Here is a 14,647-nt window from a genome sequence, read left to right on the forward strand (position 1 = left end):
GAGCTATGAAAGTTATTTATTTAGATCCGACTGCTCAAGACAAATTCAGCAGATTGCTTTGACATGTCTGTTCCGTGAAGCAGTCGAGCTGAAAAAAAAGAAAACGCCCTTTTGACGTAACGTTGCAGTGAAGTGATATAAAGAGATGTAATAATGCAGCAGACCACCAGAGGGAGGCAAATACACGTTCATTCGACAGAGGACATTGACGCAGTCATAGGAATGTCTGGGTGGCTATCTTCTGACATATAAAACGGTGGGTCATCAATAAAATAAGTAATGTAAACATATGCATATATGTTTAAGTAATTATAGTGCCCAATGTTGGGGACTGTCAGCTTAAGAGGTTTTAACTAACTAATATTCTGTCTAAGAAGATATTGTGATCCTGATTCAGTTTGGATTAAAGACAAAACAAAATCAAACTAATGAGGACGCATTTAGCCTTCTGCAAAGAGTTACTCAGTTAGGTATCAGCTGATAAACAGATTTTTTGCTGTACAGGCAAACCACAAATTAGGGCACAATCAACAAAATAAGTCGTTTATATTCTTGCTTTCTTGACATCAAAAAGTTGAACGTTGCCAACTCACTGTCCATCAACTCAAAAACACTGCCTCTTTAAATCCACTAGGCAGCCTCGTTTCCGATTTATAAAACATGTGACGTAATTTTTGTACAAGAAGAACATCGTCGGTTCTCTCAATCTCTTTTGTCCACAACGGCAGGCCGCTCTCGTTTACCGCTTAAATACGGACAAAGTGTAGCTAACGTTAGCCGAGGAACAACATAGTTGAGAACATCAAGCTAGTGAACGTCATACAGTACGTTGTTTTGGGGCACTGCTGACCGATTGGAAACAAAGTGAATGAAAGCTTTGCAGAACGTGAGCGACATGAGTTCCGACGCTAAGCCTGAGCCTAAAAAAGGCAAAATGGAGAATGAAAGCAAATATCTCCCCGAGCTTCTGGCAGAAAAAGACAGCCTGGATTCGTCATTTACTCACGCAATGAAACTGATATCTGCAGGTAATATATCACACAAAAATTTTGATTAAAATGGACATTCGCAGTGACTCCTGAATCAGCTAACTTGCTAGAGCTAAGTTAGCTGATGTAGTTGAAAGAATGACGATGACTAGCTAACGCACTGTAGCTTGCTAGAAGTCAAACCGTTCTGATTTGTAACGATAACGTTATCCCTTTGATTACTACAACAAACTATTTGTGAAACGTTGACCTAGCTCGTTAATATTTGTCATAAATGCCATGGCTTTGACTAAAGCCACACAGCTCTGTGTTGTATAGAATGTAAAACATTTTTCTTGGCTTGGGCAATGGTTGCCGTGGAAAGAAAGGCACGTTAACACGAGGCTCTAATGAAGAGGCATGGCACCAAGTAGGGGGTGTAGGGATGTAGTTAGGGATAATCCACCCAAAACCACGTATTCCTATGATTTACAGTGTGAAGTAACACAAATGTGAGAACAATATTTTTTTGTGAACAATATTTTAAAATGTTAATCAAGTTGCTAGCAGCATGTGAAAATCTCTATGGCAGGTGTGAGCAATAATTGTCTAGAGGGCCACACGGGGATTCAAAAATTCAGCAGAGGGCGGCACAGATGTTGTTTTTGTTGGAACAATTCTATTTTTTTTACTCAAACCTGCCCGCCAGATTGAATGTGCTTGCGGGCGGTTTGTTGCCGAGACAGCAGGTAGTTGGCGCTAGATCTGCACTATCATCTAGGATTGTGCATTCCCGGTAATACACTTGTAACCCCTGTGGACCGGCTCATACATAAAGCATCCTTCATTCAGGCTTCAAGGCATAATTTCCCTCCTTAACCATCTAATGGCGAACCGCGGGGGGAAAGGGGAAAAATGCGTATCGCCTTAATTAAACACAATTGCTTACCATCTTCAGGCAAGGGTGTGCAATAGCCTAAATTGTCTGAAAATGGTGGGGAAATTGTTTTAAGATGGTACACATTTTCCCAGTTTTTTTTCTCCATTTGCTCGCAATTAAAGCTGGTTAAAGAGGAAAATTATGCCTTTGCAGCCTGAACTGAGGATGCTTTATGTACGAGTCGGTCCACGTGGGACACTGGCGTATGACCGGAATGCACATAAATCCTAGTAGACATTGCAGATTTAGCGCCTCCTATCGGCTGCCTATGCTGTTGCCCAACCCTGCTCTATGGGCTGGTTATCTTGCTTGTTAGCTAATGTAGCTACACACAATAATATCCGCATGTGAAGTAGCCATTTAGTGCAGTTCGTATAGACGATTTTACAGCTATCACCATATTCAACATGCAGATCATGTGCCTGGCAGTGGAGTTTGCCATTTGCAACTGCCCTTTGGCCACACAAACGCGACTTTCTCCCCTCCGCGTGTTAGAGCACCATTGAGTAGGGGGAGGGGAGAAAATCGCATTCCGTGATGGGATTTGAAGGGAAAACGGAGTTGAATAATTTGATCCACTGATTACTTTGAGCACATCTAAGTGAAAAATATACATTGTCATGATGATATAGACGAGTGGATGCTTTCTAGACAAGTATATCCATGCCATCTATTGGCTGATTTGACGATCGGAAGTGCAGGTCATTGTTTTTAAAGCGTTATGAAATGTTAGTGTGTTATTCCCGATCTCAAGTGACGAGAACCTTAAAGGTATGATGAGTTCCAATAGTTAATTTACCCACTCATATAACATGGACTATCTTCAAATTGACATTAGGTGAATATCTGGGGGTGGATCTTTCCCCAACAACATACAAATTGTAAAGCTTATGGAAGGCTGCGGCCCCATTTGGGATTTTTTTTCTTCCACCAGGTGTTAGCCAGTCAGTGATGTCAGGTTGGCTTGCTGTTTTGTTTGGAACTGTAGCTAGTTGGCTAACGTTATATGAAATGGGGCTGCTTATTTGTTAGTGCTGTAAAAATGTGTAGTTAGCTAGTCAGTTTTGTAAAATATGATTGTGTTTACAGCAGGATTCCTGAGTTTCTGGCAGATATTTGAAATTGATAGTAGACACCAGCTATCTTGCACATCTGCAATGTGATGTCTGCAGCAAAAAGTTACTGTACAATTCTGTAGGCAGGAAATTGTTACATATGTTGGAACCTCTGCCAGCAACTTCAAGGCTACTGTAATGGTAGTCAGAAACTGAGCATTGTCTAGGATGTCCGGTTGGCCTGTCTTTTTATTATAAAAATGTGGTTTCTGTATTAAGTGTCAGACCCAGATTATAAATGGCTTCATCCTGCTGCAGTGCCAGTTAACTACTTTATTACAGCTTGCCTCTCCCCCAGTGCCAATTTCTACCAGACAGTTCACCACTACATGTCTCTCAAACTAAACATGAACGTGCATTACAAGTTTAGATGTTTTAGGGACAAATTTGTATTCTACAGTCTGATCAGCCACTTTTTGTCTATGATGTCAAATGAATGGTGTGTGTCTGATTCTTGAGACTCGCCCTAACTTCCCCATTGCACCCAATCATAACGATTACTGCATCAGGGTTGAAGACTAAAGGCCAGCTTGTAATTTTCAGTAGGATTTTTATCAGGCATGTTTGCCAGTTCTGAGGCTTTCATAATTATAAGGATGTCTATCTGGTAAGCAGAGCTCAGTTTTCCCCATTATGTATTGGGATGCTGGCGGTTGTGCAAAGTCTCTAATCCCTACAGCATGTCACTGTTGGGTGTCACACAACTGTCTCAGTTCTATGCCAGTTGTCTTTGTGTGAGGAAATGAGGGAGTTAAAGTGTCTGGATCAGTTGGCTTTTATCTTATGACTCCAGGATGTTCTCTAGTAGGGCATTGCTCAGATGTTGCTACTTAAATTTTTCTACACTTGGATTTGACCGAGCTCTGCTAATTACTTGTGAATTATGAACATTTCACGAAGCACTTGCACTATGCGTTTATGATCAATCTTTAACAATGATACAGTGATTTACTAAAAGTAAAAACCCATGTATTCCTGTCTGTAGAGATCGAAAGGATTCAGAAAGGAGAGTCCAAGAAAGAGACCGAAAGAGAAACGTACTTGGACCTGTTTACCACAAAGAACATCAAGGTCAAGGAACGTGTGCTTATTCCCGTCAAGCAGTACCCAAGAGTGAGTAACGTTTTCTCTTGGTCTCCATCGAAAGAGTCCTTATAATTACTTTTTTGTTGTGTCCAATTTTTAGCCTAACTTCTGAACGATTTATGATAGAAACATGCAGTTTGGGCCATTGCTTTTAAAATGTGATTACTTTTACTTTGGGGGGGACATTTACCAAGTTCAAAGCATACATTATAATTGAACAACACCTTACTGCAGGGATCAACTAGATTAAGCCGGAGACCAATTTTATTTTATTTAGCAGATTTATAATTAAACATTTGTAGACCGCAAGAAGTCAAAATTGATATAATATTGGACTAAACCATTATATGGTCACATACACTCAGTGACCAGTTTATTAGGTACACCCATCTAGTACTAGGTAGGATCTCCCTTTGCCCCCAGAACAGCTGGAATTGTTTGAGGCATGGAAACGCTAAAGGGACCTAGCGTGTGCCAGGAAAACATTTCCTACACCACCGCCACCAGCCTGTACCGTTGACACCAGGCAGGATGGGGCCATTGACTCATGCTCAGTTGTCCAGTGTTGGTGATCGCATGCCCACTGGAGCCGCTTCTTGTTTTTAGCTGATAGGAGTGGAACCCGGTGTGGTCGTCTGCTGCAATAGCCCATCCGTGACAAGGACCGACGAGTTGTGCGTTCCGAGATGCCATTCTGCACACCACTTTTGTACTGCACTGTTTGTGGCCAGCCTGTTAGCGTGCAGGATTCTTACCATTCTCCTTCGACCTCTCATCAACAAGCTGTTTTCGCCCACAGGACTGCCGCTGACTGGATGTTTTTTTCACCTTTCTCGGTAAACCCTAGACAAGGTCGTACGTGAAGATCCCAGGAGGCTGGACGTTTCTGAGATGCTGGAACTGGCGCACATGGCACCGACGATTATACAACAGTCAAAGTCTCTTAGGTCACTCAATTTGCCCATTCTAACGTTCAATAGAACAGTAACTGGATGCCTGTCTGCCTGCTTTAGGAGCGACCCATTTTCATGAATGGGGTGGTGTACCTTATAAACTGGCCACTGAGTGTTCACCCTCTATTATGCGTGGGAATACTTTGGAACAGAATTTCAAAATTAAAATCATTTGAAAGGCCAAATAAAATTGTCTGCCAGTTGGGGCCTTGCCCTACTTCATGTCTGGCTCTCCTTTACTGTCAAGGGACTCGCGTCACTGACATGGAACGAACACAACTTCCACCCCTCAGGGTTTTCAGTGACCTTAACTTTTTAATTTCAGCGGAGTGAAGTTGGAATGGCATGTCACAGTGCTCATTCTGACATGCAGAGTAAAGACGTCCGCATGCTTCCCATCCGGAATGTTGTGCATATATTATGACTACATTTAGTTAAGTTTTGGTCTTCGGCAAGGGTTATTTCAGTTTTTTTTTTTTTTTTTTTTTTGGTCTCTTCGTTGGTGATTGGTCAAGTGTCATTCATGCAAATTTTCACTGGAGAAATACTGCACCAAACATCTTAGTTGGATGTAAAATTGCGTGGCTAAGAGCTCTTCTGCAAAAATGTCTAATGACTAATTTCTTGAGTTATCTTAAATTAATTCAGACTCTTGAGGATGTGTATACTGGCTATGGCGTCTCAAGATGGACAAACTGTACTATTGTCGCTTTGCAAGCACGCTCGTTCAGGTCACCTAGCAGAGTTCGGCTAGGTGCCAGCCGAACCGACTCATGCTCAAGGTTTAAGACCCCCATATAAATTAATACTAAATAGCCCACATAAATGGCCAATAATTGCAGAAAGTGCACTGTTGGTATGACCATATCAGATAATTGAAATTCATTCCTCTTAAGTGCTGAAACTGAGCTCTCATATTTACCGCCATTAAACATGGACAGAGCTCAGTCTCTTGGGCAGGTTCTCACCCTCTTTTTCCTGCATGATTTAAGGGAAAACGGTTGAGGAGAAACCAAATGGTCCTAGCAGTCACGCTAGAGTGCCTGAGGGACGAATGAATCTATGAATGTTAGCTGCTCTGGCCTGGTTTGCCCCCTGCTGCAGCAGACTGACTGGCTTGGACATGCTTGCCTGTCTAATGCAGTCTGTCCCTGCTCTCCCTTAGACGGGACGGGAAAGACGTGCATCACGCTACAGGTTGGATAGGCTGTGATATGGTGTATTCCACAGCCTAGCAACATGTACATATTACTTCAACAAGCCGGTGCCCCCGCACATTGACTCTGCACCGGTACCCCCCTGTATATATAGCCTCCCTCCTGTTATTTTATTTTACTTCTGTTCTTTTTTTCTCAACACTTTTGTTTTATTTTACTTTTTTATAATAAAAAAAAAAAAAATGCACTGTTGGTTAAGGGCTGTAAGTAAGCATTTCACTGTAATGTCTGTACCTGTTGTATTAGGCGCATGTGGCCAATAAAATTTGACTTGATATATTATGGATCAATATCCCTGATGAATAAAACAATCTGCACCAACAACAGAGGCTGTTAACGTAATATCAATGTTTTTTTTTTTCAAATTCTTTCTACAGTTCAACTTCGTTGGTAAGATTCTGGGACCCCAGGGGAACACTATCAAGCGACTCCAGGAGGAGACCGGAGCAAAGATCTCAGTGTTGGGCAAAGGTTCCATGAGGGACAAGGCAAAGGTAAGAATGGCGAGAGGCGCTGACCGGGTACATGTGAAGAGTCCCTTTGAATCAAACTTTGCAGCAATCGGATGTGTAATGGGGAAATTTACAGAACAGCATCAGACTTAATTTAAGCAATAAGGCCCGGGGAGGGGGTGTGGTAATGGCCAATATACACTGCTCAAAAAAATAAAGGGAACACTTAAACAACACAATGTAACTCCAAGTCAATCACACTTCTGTGAAATCAAACTGTCCACTTAGGAAGCAACACTGATTGACAATAAATTTCACATGCTGTTGTGCAAATGGAATAGACAACAGGTGGAAATTATAGGCAATTAGCAAGACACCCCCAATAAAGAAGTGGTTATGCAGGTGGTGACCACATACCACTTCTCAGTTCCTATGCTTCCTGGCTGATGTTTTGGTCACTTTTGAATGCTGGCGGTGCTTTCACTCTAGTGGTAGCATGAGACGGAGTCTACAACCCACACAAGTGGCTCAGGTAGTGCAGCTCATCCAGGATGGCACATCAATGCGAGCTGTGGCAAGAAGGTTTGCTGTGTCTGTCAGCGTAGTATCCAGAGCATGGAGGCGCTACCAGGAGACAGGCCAGTACATCAGGAGATGTGGAGGAGGCCGTAGGAGGGCAAAAACCCAGCAGCAGGACTGCTACCTCCGCCTTTGTGCTAGGAGGAGCACTGCCAGAGCCCTGCAAAATGACCTCCAGCAGGCCACAAATGTGCATGTGTCTGCTCAAATGGTCAGAAACAGACTCCATGAGGGTGGTATGAGGGCCCGACGTCCACAGGTGGGGGTTGTGCTTACAGCCCAACACCGTGCAGGACGTTTGGCATTTGCCAGAGAACACCAAGATTGGCAAATTCGCCGCTGGCGCCCTGTGCTCTTCACAGATGAAAGCAGGTTCACACTGAGCACGTGACAGACGTGACAGAGTCTGGAGACGCCGTGGAGAACGTTCTGCTGCCTGCAACATCCTCCAGCATGACCGGTTTGGCGGTGGGTCAGTCGTGGTGTGGGGTGGCATTTCTTTGGGGGGCCGCACAGCCCTCCATGTGCTCGCCAGAGGTAGCCTGACTGCCATTAGGTACCGAGATGAGATCCTCAGACCCCTTGTGAGACCATATGCTGGTGCGGTTGGCCCTGGGTTCCTCCTAATGCAAGACAATGCTAGACCTCATGTGGCTGGAGTGTGTCAGCAGTTCCTGCAAGAGGAAGGCATTGATGCTATGGACTGGCCCGCCTGTTCCCCAGACCTGAATCCAATTGAGCACATCTGGGACATCATGTCTCGCTCCATCCACCAACGCCACGTTGCACCACAGACTGTCCAGGAGTTGGCGGATGCTTTAGTCCAGGTCTGGGAGGAGATCCCTCAGGAGACCATCTGCCACCTCATCAGGAGCATGGCCAGGCGTTGTAGGGAGGTCATACAGGCACGTGGAGGCCACACACACTACTGAGCCTCATTTTGACTTGTTTTAAGGACATTACATCAAAGTTGGATCAGCCTGTAGTGTGGTTTTCCACTTTAATTTTGAGGGTGACTCCAAATCCAGACCTCCATGGGTTGATAAATTTGATTTCCATTGATCATTTTTGTGTGATTTTGTTGTCAGCACATTCAACTATGTAAAGAAAAGTATTTAATAAGATTATTTCATTCAGATCTAGGATGTGTTGTTTAAGTGTTCCCTTTATTTTTTTGAGCAGTGTACTACGGCGAAGGGCTGTTCTTATGCACGTGGTATAGTCCTTAGCCGTGGTATTTGCCGCCTACCACAAACCCCCAAGGTGCATTATTGCTATTATAAACTGGTTACCAATGTAATTGGAGCAGTAAAAATAAATGTTTTTGTCATACCCGTGATATACGGTCTGCTATACCATGGCTATCAGCATTCAGGGCTTGAACCACCCAGTTTATAATGTAATTTTTACATTGTGAATTTCAGGAGGAAGAGCTGAGAAAGGGTGGTGAGCCCAAATATGCTCATCTGGGCATGGAACTGCATGTCTTCATAGAGGTGTTTGCCCCCATACCTGAGGCATACCTGCGCATGGCTCATGCCATGGACGAGGTCAAGAAGTTCCTCATCCCTGTAAGTATCCCAGAGAGCATCCTGCTTCAGCCACAGACAGTTAAAGTTGTGATCTATGGGTCGATCTATGATGGCTTAGCAATGGCCCAAGATTTTCTAATGTTCTAATCACGGACCTGCCATGTTAATGTAGCTACTATTTTCTTTATTTATAAGCAGGACACCATGGATGGTATCTGCCAGGATCAGTTCATGGAGATTGGCTACCTAAATGGAGGTCAGGACTCACAATCCAGGGGAAGAGGGGGCCCTCCGGGCAGGGGTAGGGGAGCACCCCCACCCAACTCTGCAGGATCCAGGTAGGATTCTGTGCCTTTGACGTCCCCGTAATTTTCAAGACCAAAATACTTCAGAATCTTCCCAGTTTAAATGTACAAATATTGTATTTTTCTTCAGGGGGCGAGGAATGCCACCTCGTGGAGGAGCCCCTCGTGGTGGAGCTTCCCGAGGAGGGCCACCCAGGGGTGGGTCGGCCAGAGGGGCTCCAGCTGGTCGGGGTGGACCCCCCTCCACACCTGCTAGAGGAGGCACAGCACAACGTTCCAGACCCCCCACCCCAGGGACGCAAAGGATGCTCCCGTCCCCAGCCCACTCCCACCAGCAACATCAGCACCAACACGCACCACCACCCAAGGCTGAGGCCTACGATGAATATGTACGTCAAACCACTCAATTGTTAAGTCATTGGGTTGTGCACCTAGTTTCTTTCAGAACTAAAGAGGAGCTGTCAGTTTAAGGTCTTTATTTATTGTAGGTCTATTTATCATGGGAGACATGTCACCTCTTCATTCATGGTTATCTGCCAATGATTTATATGTACACTAGATCACTGATAAGGGGCGCTATGGTGGAGTAACCGTGCCTCCATCTTGTCACTAAACTTGACCAGGGAGTGTCTACATTCGTTTTACATAAAATTATAAATCCTTAAAGTATAATTGAGATTACTAATGTTAAAAATGTATACATGTGATTTTTGACTTTGACAAATGGCTGACCGTTGGCTTCAGTCTCTCAATGGCCAATGCATAGCATCAGCAATCCAGGGTTTATAGAAATCATTGGTATCAGCCCCATGGAACCTTTCTAGTCCACTTGAGTTGTTTATTCTGACAGGCCTGTAGCATTGTATGTTGTACGTGTACCTTGTCATTCTGTGGTTAATGGCTTATGTTGTCTTTTCCCTAGCCTGCCTATGAAGAAAGCTATGCTGAGCCTGCATATGAAGGTTATGACAACTATTACAGTCAACAACCTCCACAAGCGTAAGTTTCTATCTCATAGTGTAATGGCTGATTGTGAGTTTAAACATGAGGTGGCCAATCCTCAGTAGAATATTGTAATATCGGACTCTGTTCAGCATTTGCATATGAATTGTCACTTAAGATCAAGGTGGTTGGTCTGGATTCTAACAGGCATGTAGTGATTTGTATTTCAGGGAACCTTTTGTAATTAAACTGATATGTTGTACCACATTTTCAACAGTGTATGCTGTAGGGGCCCAGACATTTCCCTTCACAATATTAAATGTAGTCAGACTGTCTGACATCCTCTTCTCTTCTCAGGGACACAGAGTACTATGACTATGGACATGGAGAGGCTCAGGAGGCCTATGAACCATATGGTAAGATGATAGTAAATTAATGGTGGTGAAAGAAGTTAGGACAACCAACACATTCTTATTTTCACATACATTCTCAGATATTGAAAATGACATTATTGGGCCAAACCGGTCTTGTGTCAATGTGTTGTACTTTTATGCTGCGAGTGAATTGACCACCGCTCTTTATCCTCACACTGCATGTATCCAAGCATTGACCTTTGTGTGTATTTTCTCTCGTAGCCCAGGACGATTGGGAGGGTTCGTGGCCTGCCACTGGAGGCAAAGCCCCTCCTGCGAGGCAGGATAAGCGGGGGTCCTACAGAGAGCATCCATACGGAAGATACTGAACGGCCTCCGGTAGAGGGTTGCCCTGGCAACTGTCTCCCGTTGTAACTCGCTTTTAATTCTCAGAAGTAAATTTCCTCTATGTTCATTTTACTTTTCTTTTTTTTTTTATGGTTTGAGAGCAGGACAATTGGATGTATTGCATCGAGTGGGCGTAGCAAGCAAATGCAAGGATTTTGATAATACGTTTTCATTCAATGTTTGTTTCCACTGCATCATTGAGTTTTAAGATCTAATTTAATGGGTACTTGGAGATTTAAAAAAAACGTGATACATTGTGTAGTTTTATGTTCAAAAATGTTATTTCAGTTTGTCTGTCTTCATGAGAGGATTCAGTGGCAGTTGCAGACTCCCATTTAGGCTGCATTTCAAAAGTCTTTTTAGCTAATAAACTTGATTAATGACAATGTAACATCGGCAACTTAGATTGAATGGGGAATAACCTAAATAATTTTCTGGACAAATAATTTTTGTAGAATCTAAAATTCCATAGGTTTCAATGTTTTTTTTAATTTCTTATAGAGTTTTGAAATCTAGCCTTATTAGACACTTGAGACGGTCTGTCCTAAAATATCTCCAAGTCATTTCAATTTGACTTGATTGTATAGTACATTCTACTTTAGATAACTTTTGCGATTGGCTTACTTTTATCTACATCTTATTGGGCTGACTGATGGAAATTCTGGTAAATTACTCTTTGTTAGGTGTCCTACAAAGATTTGGGAAAACTGCAGCCAACTCAATATTATGTACATAAACTAAGGACAATTGTATATTGCTATCTAAAGTTGTGCAGTCTCCAAAATGCATAGTGCTACGTGTGTAATCTTGCCTAAATAGGATACTAAATATATCCACAAATGTTTTGCTGCAGTGCGTTGTATCAATAAAGCCTAATTTGTTTTGTTTTTTATCTAACTAAACCTGGTATTTTGCTTTTGTTGTATAGTAATGCCTTCCACTAATAAAACTGGTCCTCATTTTGAGGTTCTTCACAAAACTCCAAAACAATCACCAGATTATTGTATGTACATAGGAGACAAAAGCAACCAAAAAGAACGTCTGCTCTATTTTTGATAAAGAGCACATCCTCTTCATCTCTCTCTCTCTATTAAAAAGGATCTAGAAGAGACCCATTATGTCACGTAAAATAACGATGGTACCTTAAGGTAATGTATTTCCAAATACTTCGCTTGACAATGATATAGTGCCTGGACTTGTATTATTTGAAGTCGATTGTTACGACAGCACATTTCCTCAAGCTTCCCAATGAGCCATGTCTTTTTAGTCATTTGAAATAACTGATTTTCAACAGTATTTCAAGTCAAGCTTGCAGGAATCTTACTTGACTTTGATGCAAAGTCATGCTGGCTGGTTTTATTAAAGAAAAATATCGCAGGGGAGAGGATGCTAAAAGCCTAAAGATCACATCAAGAAGGTAAAATGAACCCCAACTGTCATTTGTTAGATTTTTTGTCTTATGCACAAAATGCTAGAACCTGCTAGTCATCCAAAACCAGTTGTCCAAAAATGCATACCTGCATAATATGCTATGATAACCTGTCTCAAATAAAATAGCTGTACAAAATTATTAGAAATGATTGTAATGCAACTCTTGCTAAAATTGAATACACAGTTTATGGTCCAATCAGTTCAACTGCCCTCCCTGGCATTTTTGTTTGGTATTGTTTTAGAATAATGTTAAAAGTCATGGTTACAAAAAATACCTAAAACCTCAGCTTGAGTTGCATGACTTTTGCAGTGAAATGTTAGTCTTGCATGAATGATCGTGTTCAACTTCAAGTACATGTTAGTTGTCAACAGCACTTGCACAAGGGTCTCATTGTATTTCTGTCCCCAGGTATTCCGAATAAGTCCCTCTCTGGGTTTGAGAAAGGCATCGGACTTGAGCTGAATAAAGTCCTCATGGTAAGTCATCCATTACTATTCAGCAATGTCATGGAATTTAACAAGGTTAAAGCTGCTTCACTATTTTTGGTTTTACTATTACTTAAATTGAGGAAAACCGATGAAACCATGAGTGAACAAAGTTTGCCATCTCCACCTGAGTATTCCTCATTTTGCGTGTGCTTGTTGAATTTTGCCAGAAAGCTAGTCCTCTTCACAACCAACTGCAATGTTTTGTGAATGGACCCTCAGGCTGACTTGTCAAGGTCTTTACCAGCTGTAGTAGAAAATCAAACCAGTGTTGTGACAAAGTACTCACTGCTAGACAAAACTCAGGAAGAAGGGTGGGAATGTTGGTGTTTTCCAATTACGTTATCAATGTTTCCCTCATTCTCAATCTGTCACACTTAGGGAAGTGTTTTTGTTTTAGTTGCTCAACAGGGTGACTTGTGAATTGTTATCATTTCAACAGGTATAATCCAGTGAAAGGCCTTGAAGACTGCACAGGTGACTTAAGGAGCCTGGCAGCCCCATGTTTTGTTGGGGGTTTAACTGTCAGGATTGCCACAAGGCTTTTCTTTCACTCAAGATATGACCATCAGTTTGCTAGAAATTAGGACGTGTGTGTGCTCACTCCATCACTTATGGATAATGGCACTCCCTGGAATACGGCTGCTTAATGTCTGCAAGTCTCCAGAGAAAGAATGAGGCCTACAGTGCATTCAACTTGAGAGGATGAAGTAAATGCACTGGTTCCCGACCAAGCAGCTTGGAGTACAAGGAACTAAGTTGGCGTATTCTTGGAAATGATGCAGATAATTATATTGCTAGAAGCCACATTCTATCAGCAATATTAAAACTGATCTACCCCCTAAAATGTTTTTTAAAGCTGTGAATGGACTCTCAGGATGACTTGTCAAGGTCTGCTACATTTCCTTTAATATTACGTTTTTCTATTAGCTCGTTTTACATTTTCAATGTACATTTTGTGTGGTTGTAAAATTGTAGTTGCCACAGGTCTTGAATGCTTTCTGTGCAGAATAACTTTAATTTCTTAAATAAATCCCAATATCCTGATTATGCTGTCTTTTTCTTCATTTTGGTGGGAATGAAGTTTTACATTTGTCATTTAGCAGACACTTATCCAGAGTGACTTACAGGAGCAATTGGGGTTAAGTGCCTTGCTCAAGGCCACATCGACAGACTTTTCAGTCTGCTCAGATTCAAACCGACCTTTCGGTTACTGGCCCAACGCTCTAAACCTGTCGCTTTGAGGCTTGTATAAAAGGTCAACCCTTCAGCTGCCTCCCTTATATTTATACTGAACAAAAATTTAAATGCAAAATTTTTAACCATTTTACTGAGTTACAGTTCATAAGGAAATCAGTCAATTGAAATATTTAGGCCCTAATCTATGGATTTCACATGACTGGGCAGCGGCACAGCCATGGGTGGGCCTGGGAGGGTATAGGCCCACCCACTTGGGAGCCAGGCCCAGCCAATCAGAATGAGTTTTTCCCCACAATGGGGCTTTATTAGACAGAAATATGCCTAAATTTCATCAGCTGTCTGGGTGGCTGGTCTCAGACGATCCCACAGGTGAAGAAGCCGGATGTGGAGGTCCTGGGCTGCTGTGGTTACACGTGGTCTGCCGTTGTGAGGCCAGTTGGACGTGCTGCCAAATTCTCGAACATGACGTTGAAGACGGCTTATGGTAGAGAATTTAACAATTCTCTGGCAACAGCGCTGTTGGACACTCCTGCAGTCAGCATGCCAATTGCACACTCCCTCAACTTGAGACACCTGTGGCATTGTGTTTTGACAAAATTGCACATTTTAGAGAGGCCTTTTATTGTCCCCAGCACAAGGTGCACCTGTGTAATGAGCATGCTGTTTAATCAGCTTCTTGA

General features: G+C 42.5%; 1 protein-coding gene across 2 annotated transcripts; it reads left to right on the plus strand.

Annotated features, from left to right (window-relative positions):
- The first annotated feature begins 653 nt into the window (after positions 1–653).
- On the plus strand, positions 654–13,814 carry LOC311145489 (KH domain-containing, RNA-binding, signal transduction-associated protein 1-like). Of its 2 annotated transcripts, none has more exons than XM_084181741.1 (10): positions 654–1,028; positions 4,009–4,136; positions 6,657–6,773; positions 8,735–8,881; positions 9,038–9,180; positions 9,278–9,536; positions 10,070–10,146; positions 10,447–10,505; positions 10,725–12,758; positions 13,210–13,814. In XM_084181741.1, the coding sequence occupies exons 1-9, from the start codon at positions 869–871 to the stop codon at positions 10,829–10,831; spliced, it is 1,197 nt and encodes a 398-aa protein (XP_084037867.1). In that variant the 5' UTR covers positions 654–868; the 3' UTR covers positions 10,832–12,758; positions 13,210–13,814. The 2 variants fall into 2 exon arrangements, with proteins under 2 accessions (XP_084037867.1, XP_084037868.1); XM_084181742.1 differs by having other exon boundaries at positions 665–1,028; positions 9,041–9,180.
- The last annotated feature ends 833 nt before the right edge of the window (positions 13,815–14,647 follow it).

This window comes from Coregonus lavaretus, assembly GCF_964263955.1.
Source record: "Coregonus lavaretus genome assembly, chromosome: 18".
Classification (NCBI taxonomy): Eukaryota; Metazoa; Chordata; class Actinopteri; order Salmoniformes; family Salmonidae; genus Coregonus; species Coregonus lavaretus.

Coding starts and splice junctions, on each gene's coding strand:
- LOC311145489 (XM_084181741.1), top strand. CDS start 869: ATGAAAGCTTTGCAGAACGTGAGCGACATGAGTTCCGACGCTAAGCCT. Junction 4,137..6,656: donor CCGTCAAGCAGTACCCAAGA/GTGAGTAACGTT, acceptor TTCTTTCTACAG/TTCAACTTCGTTGGTAAGAT. Junction 9,537..10,069: donor CTGAGGCCTACGATGAATAT/GTACGTCAAACC, acceptor TCTTTTCCCTAG/CCTGCCTATGAAGAAAGCTA.